Source organism: Haliotis asinina, chromosome 1 (genome assembly GCF_037392515.1).
Source record: "Haliotis asinina isolate JCU_RB_2024 chromosome 1, JCU_Hal_asi_v2, whole genome shotgun sequence".
Lineage (NCBI taxonomy): Eukaryota > Metazoa > Mollusca > Gastropoda > Lepetellida > Haliotidae > Haliotis > Haliotis asinina.
This window is the reverse complement of record NC_090280.1, coordinates 44,036,861-44,057,890: the sequence shown is the minus strand read 5'-3', so window position 1 is coordinate 44,057,890 and position 21,030 is coordinate 44,036,861. Positions and strand designations below refer to the sequence as shown.

Genomic DNA, 21,030 nt, shown 5'->3' with positions numbered 1-21,030 from the left:
GACATGCCACGGGAGAACATCAACACACACTCGGGTTTTATATAGAATGTGCACACTAGATGTGGAAAGAGGAATGGACAGGCCATGGGGGCACATCAACACACACTTAGATGTGGGATGAGGAATGGACAGGCCACGGGAGAACATCAACACACACTCGGGTTTTATATAGCATGTGCACACTAGATGTGGGATGAGGAATGGACAGGCCACGGGAGAACATCAACACACACTCGGGTTTTATATAGCATGTGCACACTAGATATGGGATGAGGAATCGACAGGCCACGGGAGAACATCAACACACACTCGGGTTTTATATAGAATGTGCGAACTAGATGTGGAAAGAGGAATGGACAGGCCAACCCCACCGCCTTATCTCTCTCTGCCTTCCTGACTCAGCCAGCTAAGCTGTGTGTAGCAGCTAAATCTCCTGGTCCTTAACAGCTGTGCATTCCGAACAGAAAAGGACTTAATGAAAAGTCCCCAGGCAGGGAACCTTCCCAGAAAGGGTAGTGTCAGAAGTGGACCTTGAAGTCCTGGCAGGGAGACTGCCAAGAAGACAAGAGAAGACAAGCTTTTCTAAACGATTATTGAAGAAAACATTGAAAATAAGCTGCTACGAAAGGTATTCATTGTACGTGTATATTTTTAACTGAGGTTCATATATTTTTAAATTATTCGAAATGAAAAATATTTCCGACATAATATAGTGTGGATTCATTGGAAGACCGCACGAATTCTTCGGTGTTTACAGCGAGAAATCCAGTCTGCACTCTGTTACCACGTTTCAGTTGTTACTTTGTTGAAGGCACCTGATCCAAGTTAGAACTGATCTTCAATGACCCATGTTTGTCGTTAGAGTCTATTAACGGAATCGGGTGGTCCGGCTCGCTTACTTGATTGACATGTGTCAGGAAAATTTCACTCACGAAGCTGTGTTTAAGGTGAATGTTATACTGGTCAACGAATATAAACACAATTCAAGATATGTCTATGACGTTGACGGTGCTTTTAGCAACCCAGAAGTAGTCTGACCGAGCATTGTGATTTGAGTCAAAGTTCAGAATGAAGTAAGAGGGCGTCCCTTTGTTTAATCTAAATTGCAACGTTTTGAGACTTTTATGCAGTGGTTTGTAGGAGGAAATAATTCTATTTTATGGGTTTAAGCGCAATTCAGCAAAAGTTTATTTAAGCATCCAGTGCCAATTCGTACAACACGGAAGGTTCACTTTAACCTTGGTAGGGCATATTGGCCTTTTCGACGGGACACTGGGTATACAGTAATATGTCTTTTTCTAACTAATTTAGTTAGAAGGTGAATAGTTTGGTTTGTTCGATTTCCGGGGTTCATTGGAATTCAACCTAGGCAAATTTAGTTTTAAAAGTTAAAATTTGACTATGTGAATCCCGATAATTGAACAAACCAAACTATTAATAGACATTGTAAACCATATTGTTGTGAGAAGCTATTATCTAATGGGGGATAGGTTACGTCGTGTTCGAAATGAAAAATTGTCTATATAACACACACAAAATGTATTCGGTCATTTTTTAAATTATATTTGATGAAAAGCATATTACATGTCTCAGTTGCTGCCGTACAACTGGAATTACAATGATGAAACAATGGCAAACGTCCGGACACGATGGCGATCAGATCCATATACAATGGCCAAGTAAGACTTCTTCTGCACACTTCTGTAAACCAATAGTGAGTGTTTTATGGAATCGGATTGGTTAATTACCCATGTAGAATAGTGCTCGACACATCCGAAATGATGGCCAAATAACCGCACATTAATACGTTGGCAGTTATACCATACTACTACTGCTGCATGAATTTGCATGATGGAGGGACATGACCACCTCAGTTTCTTTCTCCGGGATTTTGATGCAATCTTTGAAGATGACAAACTCTTGAAAGAATTATTCAAAGATGATGGGGAGTGCAATCAGAGGGATCAGATAATAGTGAAGTGATTGAAGAGCCATAAAATAATATCCTTCACTTCTCAAGCATTCGTGTACCTTGGTACAATATTCAAAGTGTAAAGATTACGTAAGAGTACCTCCCGTTCCCTCATCCCAAATAATATTTCATAAAGACAAACATATCAACAAAAATTAACGACAATTACTGTAGAACTCACAAATATGACTAAAATTTAAGTTAGCGTTAGGTTCAGGTTTAGAGTTAGGTTTAGGGGCTGGGGGAATGGAAGGTACTCTTTCTAGACATTTTTATATTCACGCAAAGAGTGAAGTAATGCTACTTGTTTCTGGATATTAATCTCCCAAAAGATACAAGTGCCAGCAATCCGGGCATGTCCTCTTCCATTGAAAAATCGCACCCTAATGCTGACCCGATTTCATCTTGTCCAACGAGCGTCCATCCACAGTCTAGCTTTGCCAAGGATGATGAGTATGGCCTAAGGGAAATTATTAATTGACGGGTAATTATAGAAAGGAAACAAGATAACTACAATTAAGAGCTTAAAGGTTACATGATAGTACAGGACTTCTAAGTTCAATTATCAAAATTTGTTACAAAACAGCTTTAGTTGCGTGAAAACTGATAGTTTTCGACCAAGTCCCTCTATAAGGCATGTTTGATTTTTAAATGAGGCTCAGTGAAAAAAAAAGATTTTTTGTTTTTGGTTTTGATTGAGGGATTGTAACACCAAAATCATACCTCCAAAGTCATACACATTCCCTTTACATCAGCAATGTTGTTCTACCAGTGGCAGTGTAATAAAGCTATATATAGCAAATACGCCTTCTAAAATAATGGATTGTGGCTTCTAAATAATGTTTCAGTGTACATCGATCCATTCATCGTGGTTAGCGTAGTTGATACTACATTACATTGATTCGAGGTAAAAACGCAACAAACGTTTTCGAAGCGATTGACCTCATTTTCCAAGAGTGAAGTGGAAGTGGAGAGCCACCAGCCACTATACCCCGGCCGTGTATCGGGCCGTGTAACCTGAGCATGATTGGGTTGCCCTATGGTACGTTTTTCAAGCCGATCCGCATATCTTGTTCCATTTGATGTCTGATCTCGCCAATTTGTCACAAATGAAAACCCTCCATGGTTCCGAACGTTTTGGGACCTTTCGGTCATGGCTGGATATGCATGTGCTCATGAAATAATATTTGATCAAGTATTTAAAGCTGATAAGGTTCAGATAATCGTACACGTAAATATTGAATGAATATTATTTGAACACGAACTCCATCGAAGAGGGTGTTGATCTTGGTCCTAGGACGATACCACAAAATTGGTAATTGTGTCTGTCCAAACAGTGCATTGTCAACCCCTCCAAAGGTTGTCGTCCATGAGCATTTTCGAGAATAGACGTCTATTACAAGCGTGGTCTGTAATTTGATAGCGAAATTTGAACCGAAAGAAACTCATTGGTAAATAGGTATGTCGAACCGTAAATCTGAAGCCACGTCGTTTGAAGCTAACATATTACCTGTGTCACCTGGTAAACGTGTATATATTAAGCTGGAGTGAAACACGTGAAAATGACTCTGTTATTCGTAATTTCAGGTATGTAACCACGTTTTTAAAAAAGAGATGTAGGGTGAGGTGAGGTTCACGTTGATCAACCAGTCGGGCTTTCTTAGGTCTGCCAGTGACACCCGCTCGTACACGTTGTCTCTTGAGTTCGGGCTGTACAAGGTGATTCGCGTTCTGACTACCGCAAAGCTGAACACAATCAACGTTCATGTATCCAAAGCACTCCCGGACAGTAAGATCTCCAAGGAAGGATTCCGTCTGGTGAAAGCGGAACTTGCAAAGTATCACAGAATGAAAGGGGCGCTTCAAACCAAGACTCGGAAAACCGCTGGCGTCAGTGTAGACGCGTGATAAGGGAGACAACAAATCATTCAAGCCTTCCTTACCAAGAACAAAGAACCCATAAAAGATTAACATTGAACTTGTTTTCTCGATGTCAACATCACATATTCAAGCAACCAAAAATAAAGATAGAAAGGTTGACAGATGAACTAAAGTCCTCGACAGCCACAATTCCCTTGGGAGAAATTATTGAAAGATTATTGTTGCCCAATTTCTCCCTAGGTGTACTTTGGCTAGTGTTCGCCTTGAGAGTGGCCCTACTCAGAAAGACACTTTTTAGGATCCAACCGAGGTCATCTTGGTTTGAATCGAAAGGTGCAGGGAATCCAACAGAGGCATCAATGGGATACGAACTGACAAAGAAAAGCTGCGCACATGCACATCATAAACGCACAGCACTCAACCCCTTGTGCTAGCAGGGATCTGAAGGGATCTGGGCTTCTCAGAACTTAGTGCCAGAGCTGAGAATTTGTATCCGGGCTCCATCTATACTATAGGAAAGGGAGTCAGGAACCAGTCATTCCACTTCCGCTTCAAACGTTGAAAATGAGGTCACTCGCTTCGAAAACGCGTATGAGCTTCCGTTCCACCAACCCCTAAACCTAACTCTAACGCTAAACCTAAGCATACATGTTTGCGGAAAGGGTAATTAAGCAATCAGAATACAGAAAACACTCACTACTGTTTTACAGCAGTGTACATAGGACGCTTCACTCGGCCATTTTGCAGGAGTTTTGTCGCCAAAGCGTCGTGCCATTGCTCTCTTCACGCTTGCAAAATTCTTCAGTTGTGTCTGTGATGGGGATGTTTCAGGGAATACACAATTCTACCATAAATGTCAGCGTCGCTAATCGACAGTAGGCGTATACCTGACATGATCAAATCCATGGGGTTATCTTTGATTGGGCCATTGTAAGTAAGAATACACGAAGACATGTAATGTATTACTCATGACAAAGATGACTGTGTTGTGTTGTGTATTATACTGACAGTTATTCATTTCGAACATAACATAACCTATCTCCCCCATTAGAGAATAGCCTAACCCTTCTTGTGTCGTTTCCCGTATCTGGGGCGACAGTGAAGTAACCACGTGAGGCTACCCACATTGCGAGCTACGATCGTGCCATATTCAAAGAGCTACTTGAAACAACATCTCATCACCTGGGCCTATTGTTACACAATAATAGCCACAGTACACATTTTTGGACATATTTCTCCACCTGGACATATTGTTACACAACAGCCTTAGCACACATCTCGGGACATCTCTCCACCTGGACAGATTGTTACACAACAGCCTGCGCACACATCTCGTGACTGCCCTGTCTGCTCCAAATCTGACCACTGACGGACTCCTCCCTTAATCTAGCGTCATCTTGATATTTTAGACCATGCACATCAAAGGAAAAGTTGCCATAGTTACCGGCGGCACAGGTGCTCTTGGACAGGCAATAGCCAGAACTTTGTTGGAGGAAGAAGCCAAGGTAGCGCATAAATGATTAGTTTTCCAGTAATTTAACGTTATTATTTTTACACGAATTCCAAATCGACATTTTTATGCTCCCCGGTCCCGTTGGCGTTTAAGTGCCCTATTTGTTGTTTGAGAAGAAGTGTTTATCTATGTAGTCAATGAGTACGATTCACAAGACACAGAAAATATTCATATTAATTTCAATTTACGGTTCCTATGGCCTTGTACAAAGGAGTTATTGGTCTTCTTTGTAATGTTGTATTCCCATGTTCCTGTTTAAAGGGGTGCTCGAATTCCACAACATACGCGGAGGATTATCGTAATCCCAGAAGGGGTTCCCCCTTTGCCTGACACGTTTGTTCTACGTGAAAATTCGCTGATGTGCGATAATTCCTTAAACAATAGGGTATTGTTTACAGTCTATTTTCGGTTTGGAGGTGTATGTCGTTTAGGTCCACTAATTCCAAACAATGGACTGTCGATGTTTTTCACAACGGCACGTGGGTTAGTAATGATATACATAATGATGTTGTACACATTCCTATTTTTCCCACCTTTCAGGAATGACAGACGCAAACAAGTTGGTAGGGTTGCCATTTACGTTAATGACTATTTAGCTGCTAAAATCCTAGATGATCTCTCCTGCGCCGGGCTTGAGGCCATTAGGATTCAGTTAAACAGCAAAAACAATAAATTTTTAAAATATTTTTATCGAGCTGAGTGCTCTTTATTGGAACTTGATCAATGAATCACTTAGTAACGCTATCGATCTCAATATGGATAGAATCATTCTGGATAATTTTAATACACTTTTTCAAACAGTACAAAATTTAACTTCTTAGAGTCTGCAATCGATCTAACCCAAATAATTACTGTATTAACTAGAATCACTGCGACTAGCTGCTCATTACTTGATCTTATACTCGTTACTCGCCCACAAAGTGCCAGTTGTTCAGGCCCAGTTTCATAAAGCTCTCGTAAGCCTAAGGTTAAGATCTCGCAACGTTTCTCGTAGCATTTGATCCCCCTGTACCGTAATTTAATGTGTGTGTGTGTGTGTGTGTGTGTGTGTGTGTGTGTGTGTGTGTGTGGGTGTGGGTGTGGGTGTGGGTGTGGGTGTGGGTGTGTGTGGGTGTGGGTGTGGGTGTGGGAACGATTGCTACTGTTACTAATGTGAGAAAATTATAGGAAAAAAAATGATAATTTGGGCAGTAAACTGTGTTGGGGCTAGGAAGCAATGACGAAAACTGAGAAAAGGAAGTTTACACCCGTTACAATTGATGACAAACTGATGCAACAAATGCATTTAATGATCACTTCATACACCAATCTACTGTCGAGAACCCTTAGCAAGCCTTACCACCATTACATTTACAAATAAAGAAATGAACCTAACCAGGAGCTACACCACACCGTGACTGCCAGAACATTTGCCTGAACCCGAGCAACTGTCATCAGACTAAGACAAACAGGCGGTACGTCAGACAGGATTCATGTCATACCTGATTACTTTTAATGACTGAGCTGACTAACCATAAATGTGTCCACTGTGATCGTTTAGTGAGCTTGGTGGTGATCCCAAGATATAGGTAATCTAAATTTATTTATTGACGCTTCTTACAGAAAATAGGCTCTGTAAACCTTGCGATTCTCCGTCTGTTGGGGACGAATTCCATTAACCTTTTTTAACAACTGATGACATACATCCGAAAATATTCCCACCGTGGGTGGGTCTTTAGAGAATAAAAAGTGTTCTGTCTGATGGCTTTCTCGCAAAGGTTGTCTGATAGTTTATGTCAAGCCTGGCATGCCATAGTATTTGATACATCAAAATGTAATGTAGGGTTAGGTAGACAGTGATGCTGATAGGATTCGTGCTCATTGTTGGTTTGCATGTGGTCGATGATGAATGTTCCGCTAATATACGAGAGATATGGAAACAGCAGAAAAGAATACCTTCCTTCATGTGCCCTTGTTAACCGCATTAACGTCAAGTGTCTCCTTTCATCGTTATTGACTCGACGTGTTATGACGTGTATTTAAGTCATTGGTGGTCACACTCAGTACTGATGCAACATTTTATTACATTCTGCAGAAAAAAACGCCTTGTTGAATTGTGTAAAAGTTCAGACTATGATACCACGTGTTTTTCAGTGTCAGTCAAACGGTACATTCGACCTTGTATGAAATGAAATTTAGTCCGATTGCTGTAGAAATGAAATTAAACATATGTTCATTGATAAAAGCTTTGGGTTTCTTTCCAAGTTTGGTCAAGCATTATGTATACTTTCTTTTGAGCACTAGTTTATATACAGTATTTAAAGGAGCCTTTGTTAAATACCTTTGATACACAGGATGTAAAGATATTTGTCCTTTCCTATGAATTAGTATTACTGATGGTGCTTTCCATGCCGAGGGAAAGAGTGATTGGTGGAGAGATAAGTTAAATAATTATGTGAATATTGTGCTAGGCAATTACAATATGTTCCGTTTTTTAAGAACTTTATCTGGTCATGTTGTTTTTGGAGCGTCTAATGAACATATCTCTAGCTAACATTGGGTAAGATCTGTTTTCGTTAACAGTGAGTTACGACGGCGCTCACAATCAGGCAGAAGTTATTAAGAGCGTTAGCGATTTCCATCTGACCATTGCAGACTCTGTCACTCAAAACAATACGGAAAAACTTGCTTTCATTACGCTATTTCATTCGTAGAATATCTGTTTTGTTTATGTTTGGTTTGGTTTGGCTTTTTTAGAATGGCTAGATATCAGTGCAATCGCCAGTGACTGAAGGGATGGTGTAGAGAGATAGGCGATGCGACTGTAAACTTTAACTCACTCACTCATTCATTGCGTGATTTTAAAAATGGTTTGGTCAGTCGCCACCATGTTCCATAAACAAGGTGGAAATTCGTAACGGTATTAGTTTTTGAAAAATAGAACCACAACAGACAATCTCACTACGTCCCACAATCTTTAACCTGTCAAGGGTCACATTGATAACGAGTGTCCGAGGACTGTATCTTGTATGGTGTTGCCAGATAGAGATGGGCTAATCTATATAGTCCATTTGGGTTTGAGAACAATGAATGATTAAATATTTCGAAATCGGGATAAGTGCACAGAACCGAGATAAGACACGTTGTCCTGAGACCTCTATACCCAACAGGATCTCAAATGAGACGTTTTATGATCGATCGCGGAAAAGTTTAATGTTTAAGAAATCATCATGTAGTATTGTGCTATTTTCACGCTTCAAACCGAGGGGTGACAAACGGCTGGTAGAATAGCACTACCACATATCCAGATGAAACTCGTGAGGTGGCCCCAGCTTCACAGCCTCTGTTCCATCAGCCGTTTGTAACACCTGGTGTGAAGCATGGAAATAGCACAATATTACATGATGGTTTCTTTAAACAACCTTCTTAAAAATAATTTTAGCTTTGGTGGTCACTTGAGGGTAAGTTACCTTAAGAAACTAGTATTAAAATTTCTGTTTGTTTTGGTAACGGGGTGTAGGAAACGCAACAGCTTACGAGTTACGTCGGTGCGCGATTCACGTGCTAGACCTTGGGTCACCATCAGGTGACTTGGAAGGACACAGCTACTCATGTAACTTTTACAAATATTTATTGACATCATATACTATTGGAAATAATAAAGACTAAAGTAGAAATAGACACAATCGTTTATTTATCTTCAAATTATGGACTTGACATGTGAAAGTGTGAAATATCTGTTAAACTACGTTCGGCCTAACTACAGTCTCAGTGGTAGGGAGACAGGAAACGTAGACAAATGACGTTACTAAGGAGAGATTTCCGCAGAAATGAGCAACGGGGTCCAAAACTCCCTATTCGGAACAGACCGTGGCTTTAAAGTCAGCTTCACTATAAACGAAAGATGACGTAAATATAATAACTTTTAACTATTAAGGATGGAGTCTCACTATCACTATGAAAAGCAACAGGTAGGAGGGGTCGTCTCAAAATCAAAATCAGGACGGGTGTCGAAGACGGTGGCTGGGGTCGGGCTGGGTGATAGCGTTATCAGCTGAGATAAGATAATCCTTTATTGAATTAGTCTGGTAAGGTAACCGACATTTTACGAGTAAACGTGTTTTTCTGGATATACTATAACTGAACTGAACTGAATTTTCATTAAATATACCTATATTTTCCAACTTCTTAAGTTATAATTTAATACACTTTTGAATCATGCAAGAGTATGTTCATCATATTTACAGCAAACCTTCGTGTAATATTTTGCCTAGTTTCGGTCTAGTGAAGTATTTCAGGGACTAGTAACTTTCAGGCCTAACTAATACTACTGGCTAGCAAATGGTGGACACTATCTCGCACACTGTTGCCAATGTTAGTTAAACAGGGACCTATATGTTCTTCCTCTTCGACCACTACTTTCAAATCCAATATAATTCGAAATATATCACGCACACAAATACCCGTCAGTGTTTTAATTTTGCTTCAGGGTTCTTGATACCATTCCTGCTATCACAAAGCTTGAGTGCAGAAAACGCCCTTCCTTTCAAAATCGGTTGTATTGTTAATATTGAAGTGTTGAAAGAAAAAGAAAATGTTTGAGTTCATACAAACGTACACACATTTAATTCAAAGTTACTTCACTGAATGTTCCGACAATACCGCAATAACGACGCACTGACGCTGAAAGTCGGACATCAATATTTGAACTTAAGGCTACAAAACTAACGTCGATTAGTAGATAAAATACGATGAACGATTCGATAAATTGTTGGTTCTTAGATAGGTAGGATTATACAAAAGACACATTAATTCTCAAACACAGGCAACAACTGAGGTTGTTGTGGTGTACTTCATTTATCATGAACGTCACAAAACATCTCTTTACGTTTGTCCCAGTTTACCGTCTCAGGAATTTCAATTCGGAAGCGATATCACAGACTGAAAATATTTCAGTTTTCCTGGATGCTTCTGAAATCTATATCCTGGTGTGATACAAAAATATTCTCAGCCTTGTACAGGAATAAATAAAATCCAGGTCATTTATGATGAAAATGTTTCATGGTCCGTTATCAGTAGAAACGTATGGATAATGCAATCATTTGCCACAGATAACGATTGAATCTCTCTGACGTACTTTCATACTTTTACTTCAGCTGTTAACTCTGATACGCGCAGTTGTTGTGAGGATTTGTTTTTGTTGATTAAAAGGATACAATAATCATTTTTTGGTTATTATGGGTCAAAGTGAGTGAGTGAGTTGAAATTTTACATCGCAACGGCAATATAGCAGCCATATAGCGATGAAAACAAGGTAATAAATTTTAAATAGCTGCCGATAAAGGGCAGTAGAACCAACTAGTGTATCACAGATGTATATTAAAACTAGTAATGAAATCTAAAATACTTTAACTATAGAAGACAATACAATATAAAAACAGGCTACAGGTCGCCAACAAATGATGGTAGATCAAAAGTCTAGCCGCTGTCGACTGTAAGAAATGTTAGCCAAAATTGAAATAACACAAATAATACGTTTAAGAATATGTTTACGTCGACTTTGAACGTTTTGGGACTTACGTACCCTCCCAAGAGGACAATAATTGTACAGTACTCCAACCCCCTTTGAGGGTACAGCCACTAACAATTACAGTTACTAATCTAAACTACCAATAGTAAAATCATTATCTATTTACAAACCACATAACAAATCTAGATCGTTTAAAAATGCAATAATTAAATGACAGCTGATGTTACTAAAAACATCCTTCATAGTTCGTGCTTTAAAATAGTTATCCCTTGTGATGGAATATTCAACAGAGTCAGGCAAGACATACCTAACTGTGATTATTCCATCAAAAGAAATGCAAAAGGGAGGATTCTCACCTTTCAACAGGTATTCATGAATATACCCTGTGTGACCAATACGGCATCGACGCATGATTACCTCTTCAAATCTGGACTGACAACCCAAGGACGTAAAACCAACATAAGGCTTCACTGTATTTATTTTTAATTGATTGTTTATATTGTAATTCATTAGTTTGTGACGTCTTAAAAGTTGTCAGTGTTAAGTCAACTTGTGGCCTCACTAATTGCCAAGGAGGAGAAGACGGAAGGCGGAAAGGAGCTATTTTCCAGCTCAATGCCGGCAGCAGAAATGAGTGATTGAATTCTGAGCCCCAGAGGTGGAACAAGAGAAGACTTTTTGTTATACAGATCCTCATAAAGAAGAGAGTAAACACACAGTTATAAGCATCACTCATTACAATATTATGGGTCACAAAAGTGTAAAGCGCTGAGTGTAGATTTGAACTCACATCTACCTTGAACTTGCGCTATGTAATTTCACCTAATTATAGACGAGTAAGCTAAGGAGTTAGAATCACCTCCTCTTTGCTGTTGCTGTTGTTGTTGCTGCTTCCGGCGGAAGACGGTGGAAACCGTTGGGTTCCTAGTGCTAACTAAATGACGTGGCTTCTACTGGAGTTCTCTGGAATTGTGCAATATGTATGTAAAATACTGTTGCTGAGAGAAAGGATGGACTACTATTTTGGAATTACGATCATCTGTCGGCTAACAATAACGTTTCAGAACCGAGTCCGTGTCTAATTTGATCTGACCTACAAGTCGTCTACACTGGTCTTTCAACAGCTGTCAACAGCCTTAAATTAGTGTATCTGTTTACACGACAAATACCTGGACTTCGATGAACATATACTTTAGACTTCAGATTTGTGCTCCAGTTGTATTGTATTGGGAATTTGTGCTGCCATTCCTTGTAAGTTTATTATTCAATATGTAATTGGACATTATAATTGTCTTACCAATTAAAGATAATATGCAGTCAGGCTCACCATTAGCTCAGGTCCCTTGCTCCCTCTGCACACAGCCCAGACAGCGACTGGGACCATTCCCAGGAAACGCTGCCTAGTCAAACCCACCAAGAACGTACCGGAGAATAAGAAGGTTCCCATACACTGCAACCTTCTGCATTACACAGAGTGCCAGGAGGGCTATGCTACCGATGGACCGTGCATCCTAATCTACTCCAAGAGATCAGGAGGTACCAAACCAAGGGCACAGAGGACAATGGGGAGCCTGACGACAGTTTACTTGGGTTGCAAGTGAGACATTTCAAGGTCTGCATATTTAGAATGCTTTTCATGAATCTTGTCAATGACATTTGCTGACAGAAAATCCAACGATATATGTAAATTCATTGGCTCTATCAAAAAGGACAAGATCAAGTTTGTTGATTGGAATTCGTCTCAGACTATTTATTGGCCTATTCCACAGCACCGTGACCAACTCGTGTTATTCCGGGACAAGACGACTCATGGCCCTCTAGAAGGATTGCATATTAACGCAGGAACATAAAAACTACTTCAAACAAGAACGATAACTCTATACCTGTTCGATTCTTACGGTACAGAATATCATCGGAGTACTAGTACATTGTATTGCTGTTTTTGTTTGCTTTACTTAATAATGTCCCTTCTTGATACAACTAAAAAATATGACAGAAACATATGTGTTAAAGACATGGTGACGAAATTATTACCAGATATTCACCTTATATTTCCAGTTATATTTCTAAATAGGGTTTTATAATCAGAAATGGCAATTATTTTATTGAATATTGAAATACTTCTTAAAACCCAAGCTGCATTAAATCCCAAAGTCGAAAGTCCTACAATATTTCTCAAACTGAACATTCGTGTAACCTTGCTGTTATACCTCAACTGGAAGTTTTACTGAATTCGCTGAAAAATACATGATTGACCCAAACAAGTGATACTAAAATATTCCTAGAGATGTGAAATGTATGCCCAGTGTTAAAGAATACAGTTGATTAGTAATACAGATATAATAAAAGTATTGTTTTGAAACTCCCAGCAAGACATGCCATTTATAATTACAGTTCCAGAACTCTTACAATCACCAAGAAATGGTCTGCAAGATGGTCACTAATACAGTCAGTTGAACCAGTGGAAACAGTTATGTCAATCGGATGATATATATATTGCCATGAACGATTAAGTCAAAGTATCGCATCCATTAAGTGCTATCTCTTTGGCTTATCATATTTTCGCACTTAAAAAGCATCGACTGGGGGACGTGTCTTCTTGGTGGTTACGCATAGGGGCGAGTGGTGACGAATGATTCCACAGAACTTAGAAAGCATCCTTTTCCATGATACCTTGGGCTTGTTCAGGGTCGTACCATGGATGAACCTCGGAGTCAAAGACACAGGAATGGTGGAGGCGGTAGTAAAAGCAGCGATCCTTGCCATAATGTCGTTTAAGACGTGCTGTGCAAAGGAAAGGCATCCACTGCCAAGGTGTTGGACAGCCTCTATGAATTCATCGCCCAATCGACATTTCATGTTAATACTTTATTCTTTCAGGATCACATTTAGGGAAGTGACTGGTTCTGAGGAGCAAAAGGGAAGCCTCATCCAGGCGAAAAGTCGATTCTGTTCCACAGACTAACACCACACCAATTTTCTCACGCATTGCATAATCATAATAACGGACCCACGGTGCCTCAAGGTGGCCGGGTACAGAGCACAACTGTTTCCACAACCTTTCACTGGCATCCATGGGAGGCTGTGTATAATGTTCAATATCACCCTTTGTTTTCCGTTGACTGCAGAAATGTTTTTCATTATTTCTAAAAACTTTATTTTGCTTGGAAAATCTATTTCTCTTCCCCTTTTTTTGTTCTTTCTTCCGATCCTAATTTTTAGTTTTGCCACAGGGGAATCGACAATTTGGAGAGTATATCTTCATTTTTAATTTTCTCCAAACTTTTCCGAATAGGGAGCTTTTTGCTGTTTTGACATTGGATTCCCTGATGATCTTAAGACACAACTCTATCCAGGAAATGTGTGTTATAACTTTGTTAGTTTTACTAGACACACCTCAGTGTTTTATTCTGAGCATTAGATTATTTTTTCTTGGAAACTGCGGTAAGATTCTCCAGAGTTCAAAAGGCAGCATAAACAGCAATTTACTTCATGTAATGAACAGCCTGCATAACGTCCGTTGAACCATCTCTTAACCATCGCCATATAAAATTAAGTTTACAGTATATTACAAAACTATTCCCTAACGAATCAAATCATGCAAATCAAGATTGACGAATGTTTACATTTTGTATAATAAACACTATTTCTGTCATATATGTCTTGGTGTCAGCTTTATGAACCATAACATCAGGTGATAAGTTTCTTTTGCCCACGAATTTAATTCAATGTTAAAACAATGACGGATCTTTGAGGGTAAGGTTGACAATTATCAGTTAATTATTCAATTTTGTGTGAAATAGAATTTTAGACAAATTTTGACAAGTATGGTTTGTAAATAAATATTATATTACTGGTAGTTTAATTGAAGAACTGAGATTGTGAGTGGCTGTATCTTCAGAGGGCGTTATAAGATCATAGTCCTCCCGAGAGGGTACGTAAGTCACAAAGCAGTCAAAGTAAATTTATTTTACCAAATATTTTAAACATGGTATCTTTGTAATTGAATATTATGGCCAAATGTAACTACAATCACTAGTGACTGAAGGGATTATATCAATCCGGCTAGGGGTCCATACATGTACACAAAAGTACAGAAGTCCACATGGTCCCCAGTACGGTGATTTATTTTCAGTTACTACTGATCTAGAGACCGTTTTTATAGCTCATTGTCTTGCACTATAGTATATGTTTGTAACTGCATACTAGTTTTATTTTTCCAACTGTGATAACCTAGTTGTTTTACTGTCATTTGTTGACAGGTTTTTATAATTCAGTTTTAAGTATCATTAACGTATAACTTGATTTAATCATGATATGACAGAAATACTGCCAGAGTGACTTAACGCAATTCTCACTCACTCACTCGATGTAATTCAAACATTTCTTTGTATATTCTATACAATATAGGTGTGTATCTTTGACATCCATGCTGACAGAGGTGCTGAGATAGAGTCTTCTCTGCAGAGTCAGTTTGGAGGAGGCAACGTGTCGTTCTGGCTGTGTGATGTAACTGACGAAAAGGGTTTTAAAGGTATAGAGCATAATGACTTTACGCCTTAACGATATTCGTAAATGCTGTAAAGAGAAAGTATTTGTTTACGGGGCAGCATTTCAGTGAATGTTTTAACTCAACAATTCTTTATTGATTCCCAATAAATTATGGGATCAGTAAGAGGGAAGCTGAAGGGATGGGGTGCTTACTTCTTGCTTATATGACCTGTTCCCTCTTTTCACATTTGCGATCTGACCGTTAGGGGTCCACGGTATTGAGGCTGTTGGGTTTTCGGCTATAAAGATTCTAACGATCTTGTTTTAATGACATATGCCATTGGGACACACGTTAGTTATTTGCAAAGATTGGGCATTTCCTTACGAGGTACCCATTCACAGCTGGGTGGACTTGGACAAAGGACCTTCAGAAATGACTGTGTCCGAGACACAACTGGAAACTTTTGTGTTCAGGCCCATATATGCTGGCTGACACATGAACGAAATATTTGCCAAATCAACTTCAAAGATGAATTCAATGTCGCAGATGACGTTTCCAGGTTGATATGACAAGAGTCTTGAAGAGGTCGTGTGAGCTACTTATATAATTAACCCTCCTCTACACATGTTATTCTTTGTTGCACAGAGGCCTTCGACAGCGTCGTAACACGCCATGGACAGGTGGACATCATGGTCAATAATGCAGCCATCGTCAACGAGAGGATAGACATCGACAAGATGCTTCTTGTCAACCTGGTAAGAGTAAATAGCTGAGCATGAGACTTTGTGATCAAATGTATTTGTTTCTTGTCAATATTATTCAAGCTACATGACTGATGAAGCCACGTTCATCGATGTATGCAAATGGGAAACTTTTGAGATCGAAATCGGACATCAAACTCATGTATGGTTTAAACTCACTCTGCATATGTATTTCAATCACTATCATTCTGTGCATGGGCCTGTTCTGCTCAAATCATTAACTAGCTATGTACCTTGTCAATCAACCAGGTCAGTTGTATATGTACTCTGTATGCTACTGTGTATATATTCTTCTTGTTTCAACTCTTTGTATCACTTCCTTGATAACGGTGTTCGTACCTACACCGAAAAACACTGCACTATAGAATTTGACTATTCACACACCATGGTTTTCCTTTACCTTTACAATTTCTGAAATGCCTCTCAAAGAAGTTAACTGTAGAAAAGCTGAGGTACGTGTTATTAAAACATATGAAACTGTCTCGGTCACAGGGTGGCACCATCAGAGGTTCGAACCTTGCCATCAAGCACATGAGGAAGGATGAAGGTGGAGCAGGTGGTGTGGTCGTTAACGTCTCCTCCATTGCAGGTATGTGCCCTTGCCTTCTCTGCTCGAGTATGTGGCCCTGTGGACCAGTACGATTATAAAGAACCACGAACAACATACTCCTGTATAAATACCATTTTGTTTTGTTTATCATATGAATTGAAAAAAAACTTAAGTGTGGGTCAGTTAGTTTCATCCGTCACCTGGAAGCGTGTTCGTTGTTATGAAAAAAGCTATGTATGTATGTGGTCGTGTAAATGATATATTCAACAAGAGGGTGGGGTAGCCCAATAGTTAAAGCGTCCGGCCGTCACATGGGTGCAATGTGTGAAGACCATTTCTGGCATCCCCATCCCACCACCCACCCCCTCCCAGAGACATTGCTGGAATATTGCTCAAAGCGGCGTGAAACTATACTCCCTCACTCCTTCAAGACGATTGTCAGGAATCAGGATTAGAAGGATCAATTTAGCTAGATGTAGTCGCTGTCAGCGTGTTGGTGACTCTATCATGACAGTGTGGATATTTAGAAGCAGCGTTTTATGTTTTCTAGGATTAGAGCCTCACTTTCAACTTCCCATATACACAGCCACAAAGACCGGGATAACTGGATTCACAAGATCATGGGCAGTAAGTATAGACGTGAAATATTATAAAGAATAGAAGTCTAAATATTGAACAACAGACTGACACAAAGTAAATCAACAATAATCACTTTTTATCCTGATACTTTAATCACTGACATAAAAAGATGGAAATGAAAAGAAGTCATGGACCTATTTCAAAGCAGTGTTTAAAGTCCCCCAACACAATTATCACTCAAACAAAAACACGGAAATATGTTAGTTCTCGGGGATAACTGTTAGTAGACTCTGGGAAACATAAACGTTAGCTGAACATTATCCAACTGGTTAGCTAAACATTATCTTTATGAATCACTAAGGGTTGTTTATTGGATAGAGTACATTCATGTCATGATATCAGAACAAACAACAGAAAAATAAACATGGGCTAACGGTCTCAAGCATGCCAACATTATCAGCTTTGACAACAACAGACAGAGATAGTGACCACCTGCCGAAATGATGCATTGTGAGAATGTTAAATGTTCCAGACAAATCCCTATGTGAAGGACCTGGGCTTGAGGTTCTGCTTGGTGTGCCCCACAGCCTTCACGTCGTTTATAGTTCCTGACCCAGACTTTCAAGTGTTGTATTTTGATGACATGAAGAAGAATCATGAGAAATCTGGCTTTGAAGAGTAAGTAATCTCAGTATGAGACATCAGTATGTTTGTCAAAAGCTGCTCAAATGTCGGATCATATGACAATGTCAGATAACGGTAAAAATATGGATTCACTGTGTGTTTTGCAACACCAGAAGTGAGACACCGGAGATCCTAGCAAAATATTTATATTTGTGATTCCTCCGTTTTTGTTAATTTTCTTTTTCAATTTCATTCTGTTTTATTTTTTGTCTTGTATAAACGGTAACCAAAATCCATTGACAAGCTGTCCCAACAAATTATTACCATCTGCAGAGATCTAGAGATAATGTTCCTACAAAACTCAAGCTTCCTGTCGCAACGACTAAGGCCTATAGACCAATCTTACAATCTTTTGAAGGATAACAGTACTTACAGGCATTGTATACTTGTGGGAAATAGGAACAGTTGTAGTATAAATGTAACAGAAGATACTGTTGTGAAGGATAACAGTACTTACAGATATTGTATACTTGTGGAAAATAGGAACAGTTGTAGTATAAATGTAACAGAAGATACTGTTGTGAAGGATAACAGTACTTACAGATATTGTATACTTGTGGGAAATAGGAACCGTTGTAGTATAAAAGTAACAGAAGATACTGTTGTGAAGGATAACAGTACTTACAGGGGTTGTATACTTGTGGGAAATAGGAACCATTGTAGTATAAATGTAACAGAAGATACTGTTGTGAAGGATAACAGTACTTACAGATATTGTATACTTGTGGGAAATAGGAACAGTTGTAGTATAAATGTAACAGAAGATACTGTTGTGAAGGATAACAGTACTTACAGATATTGTATACTTGTGGGAAATAGGAACCGTTGTAGTATAAAAGTAACAGAAGATACTGTTGTGAAGGATAACAACACTTACAGGGGTTGTATACTTGTGGGAAATAGGAACCATTGTAGTATAAATGTAACAGAAGATGGCGTAAACAGGAGAGAGGGACGAGCAAGATGGCTAGGGGTTACATTAACAGTGTCAACATCTGACTGGACAATCATGTCGGCTGACATTGCAGAGACAGGTTGCAGGAAGCTGATGATTGAAACTGAGATTGATGTTCCAAATGTCGAAAAAAGAATGCATATCCAAAACGGATTGCAGTACTGTTGGTTCTAATTCTACTCGCCCCATGCATATTCTGTGTGGCACACACATCTGAGGAGATAGCCTGCCATAGCAGCAAAACATGTAACAATATGTCAGAAGGAGCCTCCCAAAAACTGATAAACGCATCATGTAACATTCACTGAGGCATTACCATAACACAGCATGACGTTACCTCACTCCATTTGCGCAAATGGCAGAAGGCCTTACCTTGAGTGATGTTGTTAATAATTTGCCATTAACAACGGAACGTTTTCTCATGAGTTGTGATAAGCGCCTGCAGCATTACATAATCATCAGACTGACAAATGTAATTAAGGCGTGCTACAATAATGAATAATATTGTTGCCTCATATTTTACAGCCCAAAGGACATAGCTGTGTCTGTGATTGGTCTGCTGGAGGATGATAACAGTAACGGTACCATAATTCTCACGCATGCCAAAGAAGGCAATCGCAAAATGAAGATAGAGGCGACTGATGAATCAACTTAAGGCGTCACTCTCAACGACCACGCAGTTGGTCACCATAGAGGTTCTGAGACCGATTGGCGGGAACGTCTGTATAGGAAAACGTTAATGTTTTTGTTGGGGTTTTTTTTGTAATTAAAACATAGTATTACACTGAAGCAGTATCACATATTTCTGTATTTTTTAAGGCATCCGTCATTTTTCTGATATCGAAATATTTCCAGAGAGATGTATTTGTGGAATACAGGCTATCTTTCGCGTTACTTTGATTACTAATTAAATAAAATACAAAACCCTGTACAGTACATACAGAATATACCACACTGATTCTATTGTTGGCGCACTTTGTTCTTCTAGTAATTGAGTATGTCGTCTCTTCTTATCTGGTCTTTTGAAACGGAATAAATATCTCAGGACATCTCTCGACCAGGGCAGATACTTACATAATAGCCTTAGCATACATCTCGGGACATCTCTCAGCCTGGGCAGACTGTTATATAGCAGTCTTAGCCCACAACTCGGGACATCTCTTCACCTGGGCCGATATTTACACGTACAGTCGAAGGGAGTTTTACGGGACAGCTCACAAACTGGGCAGATTGTTAAGCTAAAGCTTAAGGACACATCTCGGGACATCTCTCAACCTGGGCCTATAGTTACACAACAGTCTGAGGGCACATTTCGGAATATTTCTCAACCTGGGCCGATAGTTAGACAACAGTCGAAGTAAGCTTTACGGGATGTCTCACAAACTGGGCAGATTGTTAAGCTACAGTCTAAGGACACATCTCGGGACATATCTCAACGTGGGCCTATAGTTACACAACTGTCTAAGGGTGTATCTCGGAATATTTATCAACCTGGGCCGATAGTCTAGTGGCCTATCACGGTAAATCTCACAAACTGGACCGCTTGTTACTCTACAGCTTTAGCACACATCTCGTGTCTCCTCATTCAACTCCAAATCTGACCACTGAGGGACCATGCACATTAAAGGAAAAGTTGCCATAGTTACCGGTGGTGCAGGTGGGTTTGGACAAGCATTGGTCAGAGCTTTGTTAGAGAAGGAAGCCAAGGTAAGGCAAGAATGATCAGTTTAATAATCGCCCCTTCAGGGTATTGTTTTTCATACAATGTTCAAATGTGCAGTTTGCATTGTCTTTGGCTTCTTGCAGTAGCATCGTCTCGTTTGTGGTTTTGCATACTCATACTCATAAAACACGAACAGTATTAAGTTATTGAAATTGTATCATACGATGGCGTTATCAAACATATGCGAACGTCCCTCGTTTTTGTCTGGTTGAACAGCGTTATGAGTGAGTGAGTGAGTTAATATTTAACATCACATCGGCAATGTCTCAGCCATATCGTGACGAGAACATTTAATTCTGAAATGAAATATATATATATATATCTATTATAAAACCTGTCAACGAAGGACAGTAAAACAACTAGAATATCACAGATGAGAATATAAAACTAGTAACTATACCTAAAACAATT

The 21,030-nt window shown here is 39.3% G+C and overlaps 1 protein-coding gene across 1 annotated transcript; it reads left to right on the top strand.

Annotated features, from left to right (window-relative positions):
* Positions 1 to 5,265: 5,265 nt before the first annotated feature.
* LOC137279117 (15-hydroxyprostaglandin dehydrogenase [NAD(+)]-like) lies at positions 5,266 to 19,551 on the top strand. The gene is made up of 7 exons (XM_067811596.1): positions 5,266 to 5,358; positions 15,286 to 15,409; positions 16,013 to 16,122; positions 16,621 to 16,717; positions 17,229 to 17,305; positions 17,790 to 17,935; positions 19,422 to 19,551. The coding sequence occupies exons 1-7, from the start codon at positions 5,266 to 5,268 to the stop codon at positions 19,549 to 19,551; spliced, it is 777 nt and encodes a 258-aa protein (XP_067667697.1).
* The last annotated feature ends 1,479 nt before the right edge of the window (positions 19,552 to 21,030 follow it).

What these genes read in the sequence shown, in the direction of transcription:
- LOC137279117 (XM_067811596.1), top strand. Translation starts at nt 5,266, where the DNA reads ATGCACATCAAAGGAAAAGTTGCCATAGTTACCGGCGGCACAGGTGCT. An exon ending in TGTTGGAGGAAGAAGCCAAG is followed by an intron (nt 5,359 to 15,285) that starts GTAGCGCATAAA and finishes TATACAATATAG; the next exon opens with GTGTGTATCTTTGACATCCA. An exon ending in GATTCACAAGATCATGGGCA is followed by an intron (nt 17,306 to 17,789) that starts GTAAGTATAGAC and finishes TAAATGTTCCAG; the next exon opens with ACAAATCCCTATGTGAAGGA.